Source organism: Zootoca vivipara, chromosome 4 (genome assembly GCF_965207765.1).
Source record: "Zootoca vivipara chromosome 4, rZooViv2.hap1.1, whole genome shotgun sequence".
Lineage (NCBI taxonomy): Eukaryota > Metazoa > Chordata > Lepidosauria > Squamata > Lacertidae > Zootoca > Zootoca vivipara.
This window is the reverse complement of record NC_142587.1, coordinates 57,034,414-57,053,652: the sequence shown is the minus strand read 5'-3', so window position 1 is coordinate 57,053,652 and position 19,239 is coordinate 57,034,414. Positions and strand designations below refer to the sequence as shown.

The window sequence follows — 19,239 nt, the reverse complement described above, 5'->3', positions numbered from 1 at the left end:
CAGGGTTCCATCTTGGCCCCCCACCCCATGCTATTTAGCATCAATATGCAATTGACACACAGCTCTGTCTCTTTGTTCTAGTTGTGGCGTTAGATTGGTGCTTGGATGAGAGGATAGGCTGGATGTGGGCCAATAAACTGAAGCTGAATCCTGAAAGACGGGTGTTCTCATGTCCAGGAGGTGGGGAGATAGCCTGCCCGACAAGGTTGCCCTCCCCTAGAAGAAGCAGGTTCACAGCTTGGAGGTGCTGTTGGATGCAGCACTGTCATTGCAGGCTCAAGTGGATTTGGTCGCTAGGAGTTCCTTACCTCTGACTGGTTTGCCAGCTATGGTCCCTTCTGGACAGAGATAACTTTGCTCCTGTACTCCATGCTCTGGTAACTTCCAGATTGGATTCTTGCAATGTGCTCTGTGTGGAACTGTGCTTGAAGGCAACTTGGAAACTCTGATTGGTCCAAAATGCAGCAGCCAGACTTTTGGCTAGGGTTCTGTTTAGAACCCATATAACCCCTGTTTTAAAACAGCTGTACTACCGTAGTTGCCAGTTCATTGCTGGGTCCAATTCAGGGTGCTCAGGATGGTGCTTAAAGCCCCAAATACCTTAAAGACCACTTTCTCTACAGACCTCAGGTGCCAGGATTGGCAGAGGGGGGCCCTGAGCCGATGTTTCATTGAAATAAATGGTACCAAGTCAATATGGATGGGGATATTTCTAAGTGTTTGGGCTTTCCTTCCTATAAGACTCGTAAGTAATTTTAAAAATCTGCTTAATTTTTCAGAGAGGATGTTCCTCCTCCGAAGAGTCGTGGTTCAACAGCCCGAAGCTATATAGGGAGTAATCGCTCTTCTTTGGGTTCAATGTCTCCTTCCAATATGGATGGATATGCCAAGACTCAATACAACAAAGTACCAAGTGAAGACTTTGAGCGTACTCCTCCTCAGAATCCAAATTTTCAACCACCAAAGGTAGCAGCACCTAATCTAAGTAGAATGGGAGCAATTCCTGTGATGATTCCAGCACAAAGCAAAGATGGTTCCATAGTATAGTACAGCATTAATTTATACTTTCTGCAGTTTTGTGCATTAACTTGTTCCCATTCTACACTTTTAAATATGCACAGAATTGATCTCAAGCATTGACAAGTGCGCTTGGTTTACCACCTTTGTACCAATTTTGTCCATATACACTAAAAACTGAAACTTTTGAAGAAAGTTTTGTCATCTCTGAGTAAACATGAAACACTAGCAATATTTAAATTCTGTATGGGTTGTTAAATGAACCCTTAGCTCTGACGTTTTGATAATATTAGGAGATACTGAACTGTATGACATGAATTGTTTGTCCTTACATTTTTAGAGTGAATGAAATATATCCAACATCTGTTACAGTGATGGAAATTTCTTGTGTAAAAGATGGGCGTAAATTCTTGTAATATAGACCATGGGATATTTTTATCAACAACTGTAAACTGAATGAATTGTCAGTTACAGTTAGACACAACCAGCTTGTTGGGGTTTTCCCCCCCAGTTGTTCAAAAGGCACTACCACTGGTCTCTTTCTCTTGTAGGAAGTTAGTAATTTACTATGACCATGCAGCCACTAAACATGTCCTGTACTGCTTGCCACATGAGCACAAACCTCTTTATTTTTGGATACATAACACTGTGTGTGTTTGCACACTAAGCACCTGATTTTTTAAAAAAGAAAATTTAAGAATAAAAACGGAAGTCTTATTTCTAAATTAACACTTGGCATTCTGTAACCAATACTTGCTGCATGTCAGACACTCTGGAAGTCTGAATTGCGGGTTCGTTGGTTTTTTATAAAAAAACAACCCACTATCATTTGTGTGTTCTTGGGATATTTAGTATTGCTCTTTATGTTGTGTAACAATAGTGAAGGGCTTAAGGGTTTTGTCCCCTAGTTTTCCTGCAGTATTGATACCTTCAATGGCTCTTTCCAATACCTTCTGATAATATTTTTTGGTTGTTCCTCCCATCTGTATGCCTATACTATTTTAATTAGAAAACAGGAAAGAAAAACCTAGAAGGCCATAAAAGTGAAACCTCTACCTAATTTATAGCCTTTTATCTGTTTATTTAAATAACCAGATGAATTACTAGGAAGCCATTTATAATGAATTTGTATGGAAATGTTCCCTGTCATAATTTCATGGATTTAAATATCAGCAGATATTTAAACTGCCATTGCAATAAGCTATATTAGTGTGTATTATTTGCTCTGATGTTAGTAAAATACAATGTCTGCATTATCTGCTCTTCCAACTTGAAGAAATTTGGATCACCTGTGTGTGTAGCTATGAAAACATCAGATAAAAAAAACCAATGCTGTAAAGATATCTATGATTTTCTTACCTTGGGTAGATCTGGTATTTTCATGTATTATAGTGAGTTTTGCATAACTTCACATCAGGACTCTTATGTGAAGTACATACGCCCTGATGAATTTTGGTAGTGAATAGATTGCAAGTGTGTAAATAGTCTTCATATATTGAGATGTTTTAGATTATCTGATGCCGTTGGATTGAATATCCTTTTTTTTCATCTGTGCCTTTTCAATAAACTTTACATCTGATTGTAAGTTAAGTTTCAATTATGGAATATTCTGGTGCCTGCCTTTATTTTTCTTAAAGGTGCTACAAGATGAAGGTATAGTTTTCAACACAACACTGTGACTTAATTCCTTCTTACTTGATGTTTACGTTTTTCCCCTTGCCAATGTTTTGAATGTTGCTCAATTGCCTACATAATGTCATAATGTCCTGTGTTTCAAAATGACTCCTTTTTGTTTGTTGTTGTATCTATAATACCTTCATGGGGATTGTTACTATTTCCTGTAAAACTTGCTTATCTACTGTGTTGCACCAGGCGGATGGATGATTAGGAATTTAACATGTGACTTTTGAAAAAAGGAAACAAATGATGATGATGATGATGATGATAATACCTAAACATGCAATATGAAAGTAAGCCTCCTTTAAATATTTAACATGGTAGAACCACTTTTTTTGAGGGGGCGGGGAGCTCACACTACTACTTGAAGTCAGGCTTGACATTATACACAATAGATTGGTTGAATTCTGGACTCTTTTGGTTCAGACTGAAGGCAAGCTATTGTATTTTTTGCATGCTTCCCCACTCAAAGAAGAAATATTAAGTGTGATAAACGGGCACATCAGGCAACAACTAATAAATCTCTGTCCATGACCTGCAAATTATGTCTCACAGAGGGAACATTTGTAGGAATATTCAGAAAGGTCGACCCTACTGCGCAGTCCAGATTCTAGAATTCTGTCGTAGTGCTTAAGTAGATTAGCTTTCACTGAACAATTTTAAAATACCGTGTTGCACAGTTGATGAGCATGGGGTATATTCCTATAGCATTGTCTCAGTACTCTCTACTTGTGGTGTAAATGGGCAAAAGGCATAATTGTGTGGTAGCACACCAGTCAGAAGAATTTCTGCATATTTATTAACTTGTCATCTCACATGAAAGTAATAAATGGGTAGAATGAAGGATAGCGCGATGTGCCTTCAAAACATAGCTCTTAGGCTTTGGGACCTTGACAGTGTCTGCTTGTTTATAAAATTGCATGGAGATTGTAGTAATAGGAACTGACATTGCAGATCTATATGTTTTAGGTAAGAAGTGACTTGGGACAGACTTTGCTCTAAGCACTTAACTTCTAGACCCTACTGAATAACTAAAACACCAGTCTGAAGGACACTGCTATTATAAACATGATAAGGTCCGAAAAACTTTCCTGTGGTAAACTGTCAGATTTTCTTTAGGCTGTGTGTGTTGTTGCTTTGACAAACCAGGAAGCAGGAGTAGGGAGAGAGATCATGGCCTTGGATGGCACTGTGCCCCTGCATACCAACAGTGTCAGCACAGTCAGTTCATTATTGTACTAATTTACTATCCGGATGCTGATGATCTGTAGAGAAGTTGTGCAACAACAGCACAATCAGGGTTTGAGGGGGGGGGGGAGCTGGTATGTAGGGATTAAGGTTAATATGGTCTGTATTGATTTGACATTTAAAAAAGAGGTGTCAGATACTGATTTATGTAGAAGTAAAAATAATGCCATCCCAGTTGCTAGATGGGAGGAGGTAGCAGAATAACTCAAGTAAAAGTGTTCAGATGGTAATAGTACTTCTGCTAAACCTCTCTCTGAAAGGCAGCAAGCAGTTAAGTAAAAATATTAGGTCCATCTGTAAGGTAGTTCATGCACAGCAGTTTCGTATGTTGTTGATTTTAAAATGGCAAGTCTTTTAGCTTAAATATAAAATGGCAGTCTTTATGAAATGCATTTGCTTTCAATCAAAAGATGGTACCTAGAATGATTTAATAATTTTTAATGTATTACCATACATTTAAGCAAATAAATATTTAACAGTATCTCTGATTAGCATGCCCTCATAACATTGAACTCATAATAGTTTTTAAAAAGGGATTATTTATTAAAACGTCAGTAGCAAAGTTTTGAATATCATCTCCTTGGGTTTGAGCCTCCTCACTGTTGATGGAGGCAATCTTGATATTGTTTCTCTTACGAAATAATTCATTTTTCTTGGCATGTAGAAGTCGTTGTTGTTGCACAAAGGGTAATTCATTTGTTTAAAGGCAATGGGATAACTGTACTTGTGGACCTTCCTAGTTTTTGCTCATTATTAAGAATGCTTAGGCCCCTTTGGTGTTAATGTATAACTCAGCAATTGGAGCAATAATACAGGACATTTATGAGGCACCATGATAGGTTTTGGATTTGGCAATGAATGCAGTTTGTATGCAATTCGCTTTTTCAGACTTCTGAAGTACAAGCACTGAAATTTGTAGGACAAGTCCCAAATTGCTGTAGTTTCATAACTTCTGTATTACTTGAAATAAAGTTGTTAGTGAAAACTATTATTCTGAAGCAGTGTCTGAGTGTGTGTTCTCTCTCTTCTCCTGTAAGTAATTTTGAAAGGATAATGGCTTGTAAAAAGTAATTGCTTATCTGTTCAGCCTTGTGCTAGCTTATTGGATTTTAGATATTTTTACTACAGTATAATGTATGTTGTCAGACACATGATTGAATGAGTAGGTGTCTGAACATTGAAACTATTGAGGGGTTTTTTTGTATACCTTCATTATATAGAAAGAACAGGTCTATCAAGAATGGAGTCTGGAGTAAGTGTCTGGATGTTCTTGTGTATATATTTTAATTATATTTTGGTTTTTTACATTTCTGTTGTGCGAAGCACTTGTTGGGAAGTAGTTTATAAATCCTTCATTAAATCTCTTTAGGGTTTTCAAAAATTGGTAGCAGGCATGATAGTTTATTTTTATTCCAGGTTCTCCACAAATAAGAGTCTAGATTCTTATAAGTAGCTAACCCTTTTCATTGTCATAACAGGAAGAGAGCTTGGTACATTATTTGCTTTCAGGATTTATAAATGCTTCCCAACAAGTGTGTCTGTAGGAAAGAAATGTAAAAACAAAAATCCATGTGCAATAAAAATAAATTGATACATAACAATCTAAAACCACATATTAAATGCATCAAATCATACAGATTCCACTTGCTAGCAGTATAAAATGGCTGAGCCTCCCCTAAGGGAAAGTTTCAGTAACTATCTATAAGCAAAATACTAATATTTGTTCACAACATGGGTTCCTGTTGTGTTTAAGATTGGGGTTAAACTATTGATAAGATACTTTCCCATCAGTATTCAAGACATTCGGAAAACTCATTCATTATTATTTTTTGTAACAGTTTTTATTCATTTTCATCTGTTTAACATTGTTGCAATGAGATCTACAGTATATTCGTTTACATTAGAGCAACAATTACCTAAAGTTAAAAATAAAACAATAAACAACCAGCTGAAGAATTATTACAAATATTACAGATACAGTCGTACCTCGGGTTACGACCACCTCGGTTTGCGAACAGTTCGGGTTACGAACTGCGCAACCCCGGAAGTGTTTTCGCCGCGCGCGTGTGCGCAGAAGCGACGCGATCGCGCGATCTGCGCTTTGCGCATGCGCAAAATGGCGGCGCCCATCGCGTTCGGGTTACGAACTATTCGGGTTACGAACTGCGATCCGGAACGGATTGCGTTCGTAACCCGAGGTATTACTGTATGAAATGTATATTAATGTTAAATTGTCGAACATAAGCAAAAGGTACTTTGCATCAACAACAATTAGAATTTATAAGGGGGGGGTGAGGAAAAAAAATAGGCACTTTGTTCCTGCCAAACTGCTGTAAACTAGGTACTGTTCCCAGACTGCATACAAATTCTAAACGCATACTTTTAAAATTCTCATTGTGTGTAGAAATTTGTGTAGTTTTCCCATTCAGGGTATGATTGCAAAAGTTCTACTTCTGATTTAAAGAAAAACATGTCATAACATCTGAAGCCAATTTTAAGATTATGAGTTGAGATAAAAATTCACAAAGCCCCAAAAGGCTTGCCTTCAAAGCATGCAAAGGATAGTTAATGATGCTCAGAAATCAAAAGCTGAGAATACTATAATTGTTATACTATTGGTCCTGTAGTATAATGCAGCTATAAGAAATAAATTATATCCCACTCTTACTCTAAAAATATGAAGACAACCTTGTTGTCAAAGGTGTGATGCTTGATAAAATAAATAATCAGTTTAGGACTTTCATTCCCTTTCTGCTTATACCTTCTGTTACTTTTATCTAATTTGCTATACTGAATCATACGGGTGCCAAGTTAATAAAGCACAAATGCTATGCAAGGCTTTGGACTTGTGAATGATTATTTTTGAGGCTGAAGCAAGCTGCCATCTCTGGGCACAGCTGGTGAATTGAGGAACATAGTTGAGAGCCTGTGTTGTAGCTGCCAGCTTTTTCTGTGATGCTGCTGCTGCTTTCTGGTAGTAAATAGATTGCCCTTTCCCATCACTTCTAATTCTATAACCATCCATACTGTAGTATTTCCAGTAATACAATATGCTTAACAAAACAAGCTAAAGTATGTGTGGCAAGAGGAAGTGCAATTTGTTAGTCATGGGCAACTTAAAACCATCAGGAGCAACGCCTCATTGCCTTTCATATGGGCTGAAGAATTTGGGTATCACTGTGGTCATGTCCACAGAATGGAAGATGGCAGGATCCCCAAGGATGTGCTCTATGGGGCTTAAGGCACCAGGTCCATTGGCAGACCAACTGCATTATGAAGATGTCTGCAAATGTGACATGAGGACTGGCCACATCAAACTTGCCGTGTGCAGACAACCACAGTGCCTGGAGACAGATAGTCAGGTTGCGTATCAATAGCAGTGACCAGAGGAGGAATGACCGCTGCGGGGGGGGGGAGCACAGAGAGAAGAAACGCCATGATTCATCTGCTGCAGCACAACCGGGTGCCTTCATTTGCCCCAGCTGCAACAAAACAGGTCTCCCATATCTTTCTCTACAGCAACAGCAGGCGCTGAAACCTTCCAACAGTTCAAAGGAGCAGCCCTCCAGTGTCTCCTGGGACAGATGGATGCCAACAAATATCTGAGGGACTTAACATCTTTACGGGAATAGGAGTAGAAGCTTCAGGGAATGGAGTGACAATGTTGGATCTCTGCCTGTAGATTAATACTTTCCCTCATTGAACTGCAAGTTTTATTTAACCTTGGGCTACACTGGTTCTTCCAGATCTTAAGATAGCCTGAGCACTGTGGTTCATGCACTGGTAACCTTAAGGTTGGATTTTGGCAGGGGCGGGGAACTTTCCTTTCACACCGAAGGCCGCACCAGGGCATCCTTCTGTGGCCTCCATGCCAGAAAGGGCCAAAGTGGGCCAAGCAACTAATGCAAGTTTTCCCTTGGTACAGAAAGTTGGTTTTTACACCCACACCCACCACCTCTCTTCTCCATCCAGACCACAGAGAGGCAGAAGTTAAAGGACACATTCCAGCCAAACAAAAACATTCCAGCCAGGCAAAAATCCCGTCCAAAGCTGGAAATTGATCAATTATTCAGATCAATTATCCACACAGCACCTCTGTCTTTAACATAAGCCTCAGTTTGGACAACATGGTAAGGCAAACTGGCTTAACTCAGAACAACAGAGAAGCAAATATGTTGTGAGCCCACATGTTTTCACAATCTCACTAAACCAATGTTTGGCTTAAGTGTGTCATGCAGACCAGGCCACCGATAAGTACCTGGACTGATGTTAATAACCAGAACACTTACCAAGTGAGGCAAGGAATTAAAGGAATTAAAATTTTGTCAGTAACATTGAATGAAAAAACAACATAACCAGGATTAGAAAGGGGTGGAGAATCTGAATGACAATTGAAACTGAATTTGCCAAAATGAAGTAAATGTTCTTGTGATCTTGCTTGTTCCGTTTCCAAGTATAATATCACAAAGAGTAGGCTGAAAACTGGATCTTGGGTTGACAACCTAACTGCAAAATGTTTTTTGCCTGGGGTGGGGAGGAACAAGCTGTGCTGCTTAGTTTATTTTAAAAAAAAATACAAGTTGACAGGTACTTTCTTTTAGAATGGGGTGGCCTAAATAAAATATAAACCAGACACTTGACCTCTGTGGTAAAGTAAGTAGCACTTCATTGTTGCAGTAGATGTTGCTTAATATTGGTTAGAAATAGTAGAAATGTTTTTTAAAAAATCTGAAAACATGTCTATCACACATGTCTTAAAATGGTGAAAAATTTAGATGTATGACATGATCCATTTGCAGACCCTAGTGTCTTGATTCCTTTTGACTTTGGTAAATGTGTAAAAAAATTCCCTTTGGTGGTAGGTTTGGTATAAGACTACTCAAAGACTACATAATCTCATAAAAGAGTTTGTCTATACAACATGCACGAACCATTTCCCAACTCAGCCTCTTATAGCATTATTCAGTATTTCGCCAAGCATTTTAAGCAAGGGGGGGGAGGAGGGGTGCTTTGCAAATGCATATTGTCATTTAAATAGGCTGACACTGCCATACTGTACCTGAATAATAAAAATACACTGATAGAGAAAATAACTCATTCACCCTTGTGGCATAAATTTCATTGTTTTACTCTTTTTGTAAACAATTTTGAGGTCTTTCTTACAATCAAGTGGTATATCAATTTTATGAGATTTATTTTCTTTTAGTGATTGCGTATCACATTTTTGAAGCATCCTATACCACTGTTAAAAGTTTTGATTTAGGAAACATTTGGCTTGGATCAGCCAGGATTTGTTAATGTGTAACAGACTATCTAAAATGTTTTATTCCCCTTCATGATGATAAAGCTTTGTATTTTCTTCCTCTGAGTGATGATACTGTATAAACTTTCTTTTAAAAACTGCATTGGTTCTATAAAACCAATTTAAGTTTCATTTCCTGTTCACCCCTGTGGAGTTCATTTCAATTCCACATAGCGAATTTCTGTATCTTGAATATAGAACATCCTTGGTTAATAAAATATTCTAAGATGTAATTATCTCACAGCATTGAATTTTGAAAGAGTTTTGGCATGCAGCTGTTCCCATAGTATGTGTCTGTGTGTGTTTGTGCACGCATGTGTGCGCGCACACACACACTCTATAATGGAACTAAAGGGGCTGGTATTTCACCTTGCCATTACTGAAAAGATGAGTAGTTTAGTTGAGAACATACTGTTCACCAAACACCTAAAATTCCACTGTCTGAAGTAAGGATTATTTGTGTTTTTTGGATGAACAGATCTATTGTTCTCATTGTGTTAACATAAACTTGCCTGATATACCAATAGCCATGAAGCCCAAAGTTAAATTCCTTTATAGCAAAGCTGTCTAGAGGAAGAAGCCACTGGCATGTCAGTTCATCATGTGTGTTTTTTATTTTATTTAAAAAAGACCAAACTTTCTAAGGCACTTGGAAAAAATCTTCTTTGGTTCACTGCCCTTCTAGAGAGATATAAATTCCTGGGACAGGTCTTAATGCATTAGATGAGAAGACTCTGGAAGCAGGAAAGAACACTTCTCTAGAGCAGAAATAGTACACCCTGATCATGCCAAATCATACAAAAAGTTGAGACATCAACTCTCCCTTGTTTCCGGTGATGATGTGCTTATAAGGGAAAGAGGTAGTTTTATTGCCTGAGAAAATCCATTGGTTTAAGATTCTTTGTGACAGGTAGTCTGTTAGTAGACCTAAATTGAGCTAACCAGGGCATTCTGCTTTTTTTGCTTCCAGTACTTCTAATGAATACACTTGCAACATTAATACCCTTTAAAAGTCTGTTTCGTATCAGACAGCGGTTCTCTTTCTTATATTTTTTATTCCTGCTGAAGGTCTTCCTTTTCAGCCAGTATTTTAAATGACTATCTGTATTGAACTTTTTAAAATACATCTTTTTGTTGTACAGTAGATGTTTTTCTTTTAAAATTGCTTTTAAATGCTTTATGGGAAGCGGTTCATAAATGGAATAAAGAAAGATTTGTGGCTATTTCTGCATATCCATTGTTTCTTATGCTATGTAGTTCCTGTACGAAGTAAAAATTTTCATTTCCTTTTTCCCTTAACTGGCATCTATTTCTTAAATATTTATCGTTCTATGTTTTCCCCATTGCCACTGTTTTGCACCTGGCTCTGGTTGAGGGATTTGGGTGTTTTAGAAGAAAAAAATCCAATATATCCCACAATCCTAAATTCTGCTCACTCCTAGGTCAATGGGTTCCTGCCAATACTGAAACTTGGGACATTGTAGCATCCAAATTAGTTTTATGTTAGTGGACTCTCATTAACTACCATATTTATGTGATTCTAATGCGCCAGCGAATCTAATAGGCACCTCAATTTTCAAAAAAAAAACCACCTTGAAACCAAAAAAGTATTTGCTGGCAACATCAAATCTAATGTGCACCCAAATTTTTGCAAAGTAATTAGGCCCAAAAAGGTGTGCCTTACATTCGAGTAAATGATTTTGTGCAAATGGTTTTGCATGTGCTTGCACAATTAGATAAATATCTTCTAGGTACCGTAGTTATTCTTCTGTTCTTTATCTAAGCTGGATACATCATTCCCACAAGTGGAACCTTAGATCCAGACCATTGTGCCAAATTCAGAAGGTTTTAAGGCTTAATAAAAGACTGTCTGAAGCGTATAACATTGAGTCCTCTTGAGTTTTTTTCTTTCTAAAACAGTTTTTTTTATATAAAAAAAGAATGATTCATTAAAATGGTAACAGACGTAGACATAGAGATGAAAGCAGAATGACTAAGAATTAAAAGAAGACAACAACCTTGGAGACTGTTATGCGAATAATCAGCTTGCAGAACTTGATAAGAATTTGGAGTGAAAATTTGGGAGAGAGATGCAACAGTCGGAGAAGGAAAGGTTTATTTCAAATTGATTACAGAAACAAATTAAGATACCTACACAAATTAAAATAAAAGTAGGGGGTCAAAAATGTCAATTGTTTTGTGTTTTTGAATTCTGCCTCATACTCGTAACCTTGAGTTCTACATATTGCTTCTCACCTGCTCCTTCAGTCTTTAGAATTGGGAGTCAGAAGTACAAGCTATTATGCAGTGTTTTTTACTTTTGTAATGTGCACCAGCTTGTTCAGAATGATTTGATTATATGTAAAAAAAGAAAATTCATGTATAAACAAACATACAACAGAAAGAATCCTAAACCACTTAGCTTGATGCTTCCTCTTTTTGAATAAGTAGAACTGGTTTTATTGGAAGGGAGAATTTGGATCCTGGAGCATTCACACAATTTTAATTTATTGACTTTACAATTTGAATTAGACTTGCAGTTATCCAGCCACAACAATTTTACAGCTCAGGGGTGTCTGGATTAATTGTTTTATATTCCAGTTCAAATTGATTATTTATACTTGAATATACTAGAGCTCTGTATTGATTGATAATATTTTCTCTATTTATAGTATGGCCACGCATGCAGGATGGGTGACATAACAGTGGTATAAACTTGAAGAAACAACTTGTTTGTCATGAATTTCAAGTTACGGAACAAATGAAGTACTGTGTATTTTGTCATAACTTTTAGAATCTACAGACAAGATGGTAATGTAGACTAAATTTATATTGCAGGTAGCATTTTGCCTGCTGAATGTTTACAACATGTTTTGCTTTAAAGATTTCTTCTATTGTAATAGTCCTAGACATGAATATGTGGGAAAATATGAAGGTTAACACTGGATCTGCATACAAATTTAAAAGATCAACCCAGTTAACAATGTAGCTCATATTTTTGGTGGTTAATTAATTCAATCTATTTGCTTACAATGTATGAAATTACACTTAGCAATGAATTAGTATGTTTGAAGCAACATGTGCCTTCCATACTGTATATTTTGGTGCTGTCTTTTTTAATCTTCTGATTTTTTAAAACATAAACTCGCCTTTTTTAAATACTTGTGCTTTGTAACACTTAATAAAATTTTGTATGATTATACCTTACATGTACAGCACATGTTTATCCACTGAAGGTGGGAACTATTGTAATGACCATTGATTTCTATGATTTGCATTGTAATTTTAAGTGTTGTGCTCTTAAGATTTTTTTTTTTGCAGTGAACCTGCTGACTGCTTCTTAGATATTGTCATTACTAGCACTTTGATTTGGGTCTTGAAACAAATAAGAAGCCAGTGCAATTGAATAATATGTTCACCACCAACTTTCCTTCTCAGGAGGTGAGCCCACAGAATTCTGTATTGGCTGATATAGCACTGCAGGAAGAATAGGCTGGAGACCTCTGGCTTACAAGACATATATATGGACCTTGGGCCTCCTCTCCCCTGCCCTTCTGCCCCAGTCCCATTCAGCAAGTTGGATTGAAAAAAGCTACCAATTACTTCCACTAAGAAGCATTTTTTTCCAAGCCTAATGCCCTCCAGAAGGCTATTTAGGAGGGTTACAGTTGTAGAGGCAGGGCTTAGCCCTTCCTTCCTTCCTCCACAAAGATCACACCATCCCTCTGGCAAGACTCCTAATACCTTTCTCAATACTTTGTGTGTATAAGAGAATATGAATGGAGGGGAACGGAGGCACATGATGTGTGAATGTTTGTGAATTGGTGTGTGTGGGAATAGAGAGAGAGAGAGAGAGAGAGAGAGATGGTAGCACTGCCCATTTTAGTAGTGGTCCTGCCCACCATTGGCATGCAGCCCCAGGAGTTCATCCATGAGGGAATTTGTTCCTGAAAGATGTTTCCACCACACCTTGTACCTTGCACGTTCATCTAGATGGGTAGATCTGTTGACTCTCTATCCCAGGCATCCCCAAACTTCGGCCCTCCAGATGTTTTGGGCTACAATTCCCATCTTCCCCGACCACTGGTCCTGTTAGCTAGGGATAATGGGAGTTGTAGGCCAAAACATCTGGAGGCCGGCAGTTTGGGGATGTCTGCTCTATCCCATGGGTAGGCAAACTAAGGCCCGGGGGCTGGATCCAGCCCAATCGCCTTCTAAATCCGGCCCGCGGACGGTCTGGGAATCAGCGTGTTTTTACATGAGTAGAATGTGTCCTTTTATTTAAAATGCATCTCTGGGTTATTTGTGGGGCATAGGAATTCATTCATTTTCTTCTTCAAAAGATAGTCTGCCCCCCCCCACATGGTCTGAGCGACAGTGGACCAGCCCCCTTTTAAAAAATTTGCTGACCCCTGCTCTATCCCTAAACTGACCCACCACTACAGTTTCTGTCTTGCCTGGATTAAACTTCTGCTTCTTGGCACTTAACACCACTTAAATTAGCATTATGTGCTAGATGTTGGCCTCTGTTAGCTTTTAGGGGCTATAACTTGGATTGAGATTGAAACAAGACCTCTGCTGGTTCAATCTTACCTAAATTGCCTTTAGACCCTTTTTTCTTTTTGTAAAAAGTGAAAAATACATTTAATTAATAAATAAAAAATAATGAATTCTAAAATTTATTTATTCCAACAGGCCTTTGGGTGGGAAGTTAATGACTTGGTCAGATTCTGATACTTGTTTACTGGTACTACTGTCTCTGCCATATTTTTTTATCTGTTTCTGTTTTTATTGTTTGTTCAATGATTTGTAATTGATATATATATTTTCGCTTTAATTTCTTGTACCTTGTACCTTGCCCTTGTACTACGTGAAGAAAGGCAGGCTAGAAACATTTTTATTAAAAATTAAAATAAATAAAATTAAGATTAAAATAAACAAATTATAGTCTTTTAAATAGCTTCTATATACAGTAAATAATAACAAACTGAAGGACCACATCTCAGTGGTAGAGCAGCTCTGGCTTGTATGTTCATTCCTTGGTAGCCCCAGGTAGGGCTGCCTGAGATTCCTGTCTGAAACCCTGGAAAATAGCTGCCAGTCATCATCTTGTACGGACCAGTGTCTGAATCTATACAAGGCAGCTTCATATGGAGTCTCAGATTACGCTTTTAGCAATTTGGTTGCCACTGTATACATTTTCTATAGTTCACATAGCAACGTGATGTTATCTGCAATTAGACCTTGGAACTTGAAAGATGTGCTAGGGAACTGAAGATGAACTCCTTTTCAGTGCGTCTTCAACACTTGTATCTTCCATCATACTGAGATTTGAAGCATTTTTTACTCATTTTATTTTACTGTAATAGTCATATTCCAGACCCTGAGCTGATATAAACTAATTTTAGCATGACCTTTCCGTCGAATGCTTTGGGGATGCTTCTATTTAAGTTCATAAGGTGCCTTACCATTCTAGCCCATCCTTCAGTACCAGTAGGGACATTGAGGTGTTGCCAGTTTGTAACATTCTTAGGCTGATTCACTAATGTAAATCCAGGTGATGAATGAAGGGAGGAGGAAGATTGGAAGAGGTTAGAAATAAACAAGATGATCTTGGTATTTGAAGCCTGCTGTGTGGAACAAAAAAGTGCCTTGCTGTCCATGATGTTTGTTCTGAATAACAGATAAAGAGGTAGTTTGACATAGCACATGATTTGACCCCAATATTTCTACTATAACAAATAGGTGCTTGGAATGGTTTATGATGATGTGTCATCAGCAAAGCATCACTAAATCCTGTTGGGTCTGGGTTTTGCAGAAAGGAATATCAGTAAGAATATTTCGGCTGGGGATGTTAGGGCCCTCTCAAACATTACAAAGCTAACACTGGGGTCACTAAACTTGAGTGCACTGTGGACTGATTTTATGATTGTGTAAAAGCAATAGAGAAGTCATAACAATATAAAAATATCTGAATAAATACATCCACTGTGGTGATCAATACCTCCTGAATTTTGAGGAATGAAATTAGTTTCCCAAGGAGGCTTTAGGCAGCTTCTAAAAAAAGAATAAAGTTTTGTATGACTTCCTGAAGAAGCAGGAGGTTGCGTTAAAAAATGTTTTTATTGAAGAAATAGATTTTTTAAACAATACAAATTACCAATAACATAGCCAATTACAATTTCCCCCCTTTTTTTCCTCCCATCCCTGCCTTTCCCACCCTCTAAGGACTTCTCTCAGTTTCCCTCTCTGATTTGTTTGTACATATTGTTTTCTGCATGTTATAAAATTGTACATTGCCTTATCTATCCAATGTTCTGCTAATAAATTGTGGGTGTTTATTCAAAACATGCCAAGGATTCCAGATCCTTTTGTTGTCTTTTTAAATAGTTTGTAAAAAGTTCCCATTCTTCTTTGAAGTCACAGTTGTCCTTCTCACGTAGTTTATATGTCAACTTTGCCAACTCCGCATAACTCATCAATTTTTCTTGCCATTGTTGTTTCGTTGGGATTTCCTCATTTTTCCATCTTTTTTATATTTCTTGTTGTTAATCATATTCCTAAATATTTTACTTTTTTATGAATTTCTATCTCAATACTTTGCACCAAATCTTTTTTCTGTTCTTCTTTTAAATTTTTAACTAATAATTTAGTTTTATTTCTATTTAATTTAAATCCTGCCACTTCCCCAAATTCTTGAATTTTATCTATCACCTTAGGGAGAGAGTTTTTCGGATCTTCTATCTACCGTAATTACTAAGTCATCAGCAAAGGCTTTCAATTTAAATTCATTCTTCCCAGTTTTTATCCCTATAATCTCTTTTTCTGCTCTGAACAGCAGTGGTGATAACGGACATCTTTGCCTAGTTCCTTTTTGTATTTTACATTCCTTCGTTATTACCTGATTTACAATTAATTTCGCATTCTGTTCTGAATATATTGCTTGTATTCCTTTTAAAAATTTATCTCCACAGTTAATTTCTTAAAGCAATTTTTTCATGAAATCCTAGGACACATTGTCAAAAGCTTTTTCAGCATCTATAAACATCATTGCCGCTTTTTCTTCATTTTTTTACCTCCAGGTATTCTATCACGTTTACAATATTTCTTATATTCTCCTTCATTTGTCTACCTGGAAGAAATCCTGATTGATCCTGATGTATATATTCACCTAGAATTTTTTTCATTCTATTAGCCAAAATGTTTGCAAATAATTTATAATCATTATTTAATAATGAGATATGCCTATAATTTTTTTAATCCGAATCTTGTTTTGGAACTGCTGTTATGTAAGCTTCCTTCCATGTTCCTGGGATTTCACCTGGAAACAGGAGATTTTGATCTAATGTTATATTATATAAAGTATAATTGAATATTTGATGCCATATACAAAGTATTGAAAATGACACTCCTAGCTTAAAAATTATTTTGAGGTAATTGCTTTTATTGCTCAATCTCGGATTTCCTGAAATAGATTGCTACACAAGCAGGTCAGCTAAGCCAACATTCTTTCATTCTGTTAAAAATAACAACTGGTAGTTGCTCTTTCTTCCTACAAATGGTGTGTGTTGCTCTTTCAGGCAGAAAGCAGCAGTCTATTACCAGGGCTGGTTGCCTCACCCACAGAAAATGTGTTTATTCAGGAAGTCTGCAATCCTTAAACCTCTTGTTTGGAAACAGATCTCTTGGAGGTAATTGAACAGCTCTGAATCAAGAGTTGTGAGTGGCTGTCGTAGTCTGGAGAGTACACAGACAGCTTTCTGGGTCATGTGGCCAGCATGACTAAACCGCTTCTGGTGCAATGGGACACTGTGACGGAAACACTGTTTACCTATTTATCTACTTGCACTGCTGTGCTTTCGAACTGCTAGGTTGACAGGAGCTGGGACAGAGCAACAGGAGTTCACCCTGTCATGGGGATTTGAACTGCCGACCACCTGATTGGCAAGCCCAAGAGGCTCAGTGGTTTAGACCACAGGGCCACCCTAAACACCACCACCACATTAAAAGCCTATGTACCTAGACACAGTGTGTTCATGACCCATCATACATGCATCATGAACTAACTCTTTACTTCACATCAGCTGACTCCAGCTTCCTCCCCCAAATGTGTTTTAAGTTTATAACTATTTCTAACAGTAGTATGAGGCTTTGAGGCGGAAGCTGCTTGAAGGCCATCTGCTAAAGGAAATTGCTGCTCTTGCAAAGGAGCTATTTCCTCGTCTTTTTCCCCCAGCGGCACCTTTATCTAAACCTCCTTTTTAAACTTGGAGAAGCATACGCTTCTTCCTAAACATGTGGCTCTCCAGTAAATATAGGTCCACAGTAGAAAGGAAGGGACTGCACACACTTGGCAAAAATGCATAAGCTGAATCAAAAGGTGTGATTGAGAGCCCATCAGTGCAATAGTTAGATCATTGGGAAAGAATCAGGGAGATCCAAGTTCCGATCCCCACATGGCCAAGAAGCTAGGTGGCCTTGGTCTGGTTGCTGTCTTTCAGCCTATCTGCCTTGCAACAACCAGGGGTGCTGTGCTGAGCTCTTAGGATAAAAATGTAATAAATGTGCCCCCTCCCTTGGATCCTATTGACCTTTGATTGTCAGGTGCTGAGGAATAACCAAAGGAGATATTTCTCCCACACTCTGCTTGCCACTCTGTGGCATTTGCTTACCGTCACATGGAATATTTAGCTAGCTAGACCATTGGTATATTTTTAAGTCTTACATTCTTGAATATTAGCAAATGGTGTTAACCCAAAGAAATCACAGTTCGCCTCTCATATCCAATTTGTTTTCAGCACAGCCTATGGCTAAGGTTTACATTTGCGTGCAAATGACTTTTCTCGCTGTTTTCATAGGTCATGAAATGGGGATATTCAGAATATGGTTCATTTGTCTGAACTTTTGTAACGTCCTTTGCTTTTAGGCTGAGCTGACAAGTAAATATTTAAAGAGTTTGTCTCGTGAAATGTAATCTGCATGCACGGAAAGTGTTGAGAACAACTCAAACAAGACATGGGGGGACGCTAGGGATTTAGGATAATTGACTGGGGTGTGTCTAGGTTGTCATTTTGACTTGCTCTCCAGTTAGAAGTAGCTTAACATGATGTGAAGTGAATTTCTGAGTCCTAGTATCCTTTCCTAAGTGTCTATTCAGGGTAACTGAGACATGGAATTATTATAATAAGAAGAATAAAAAATACCCCGAGCCCAAGTAGTTACAGTGGTACCTTGACTTACGAACGACTCGACAACCGAATTTTTCGACTTCGGGGCAATGGGACAAATGGCTGCACGCTTATGAATTTCTCGACATCCGAACAGAAACCGTGGCTGTTTTAGATAGGGTTTTTTCGAGTTACGAATTTTTAGATGGGGTTGCTTCGACTTACGAATTTTTCCGTTTCCAATGCATTCCTATGGGAAATCACGTTTCCAATGGCGCTTTTCGACTTATGAATTTTTCAACCTACGAAGGTGCCTTCGGAACGAATTAAATTCGTAAGTCAAGGCACCACTGTATAATGTTAGTGAATAGTCCATGACATGAACTAGTATCTGAAGGGAGGGACAGGCTCAAAGACTGACAGCCGATAACAAATGTTATATCAAGGTGGCGGAGCATACATAATTCACCTTATCAAATACACTAAGAAGTATAAAGATAGGTTGTTCCAACTCGATATTTGGAATTCTAATTAATCTCAAATGTGTGTCATATGGCTAATACCCTGGGATGCGTGCTGATATACAGGATAATCACCTCATTAATAGTATTTAGCCAATAACGTAATGAGATAAAATGAGTGCTTAGAGCAACTAGATACCAATCAAAACCAAGAAGGACCTAATTCCCTGTGTTTTTCCTCATACTCTCCGTTTATTTCCTAGCTGCTACAATGGGTATTTAGAAGAAAACCTTTTAATAAATTAGGCCAAATGATAAGTAATGCAGGCTTGCAATTTAGGATTACAATTAAATGTTTATTAATCTG

At 37.7% G+C, this 19,239-nt stretch overlaps 1 protein-coding gene across 2 annotated transcripts in view; it reads left to right on the top strand.

Moving 5' to 3' along the window:
* CXADR (CXADR cell adhesion molecule) overlaps positions 1–12,446 on the top strand; it is a 32,222-nt gene extending 19,776 nt beyond the window's left edge. The window contains exons 7-8 of one of the 2 annotated variants that reach the window (XM_035115143.3): positions 780–966; positions 11,917–12,446. In XM_035115143.3, coding sequence (XP_034971034.3) covers positions 780–966; positions 11,917–11,958 — 229 coding nt within the window. In that variant the 3' untranslated portion in view covers positions 11,959–12,446. Of the gene's footprint in view, positions 1–779; positions 4,931–11,916 lie in introns of those variants that run through there. The other variant, XM_035115142.3, reaches the window with a different exon arrangement.
* Positions 12,447–19,239: the final 6,793 nt, after the last annotated feature.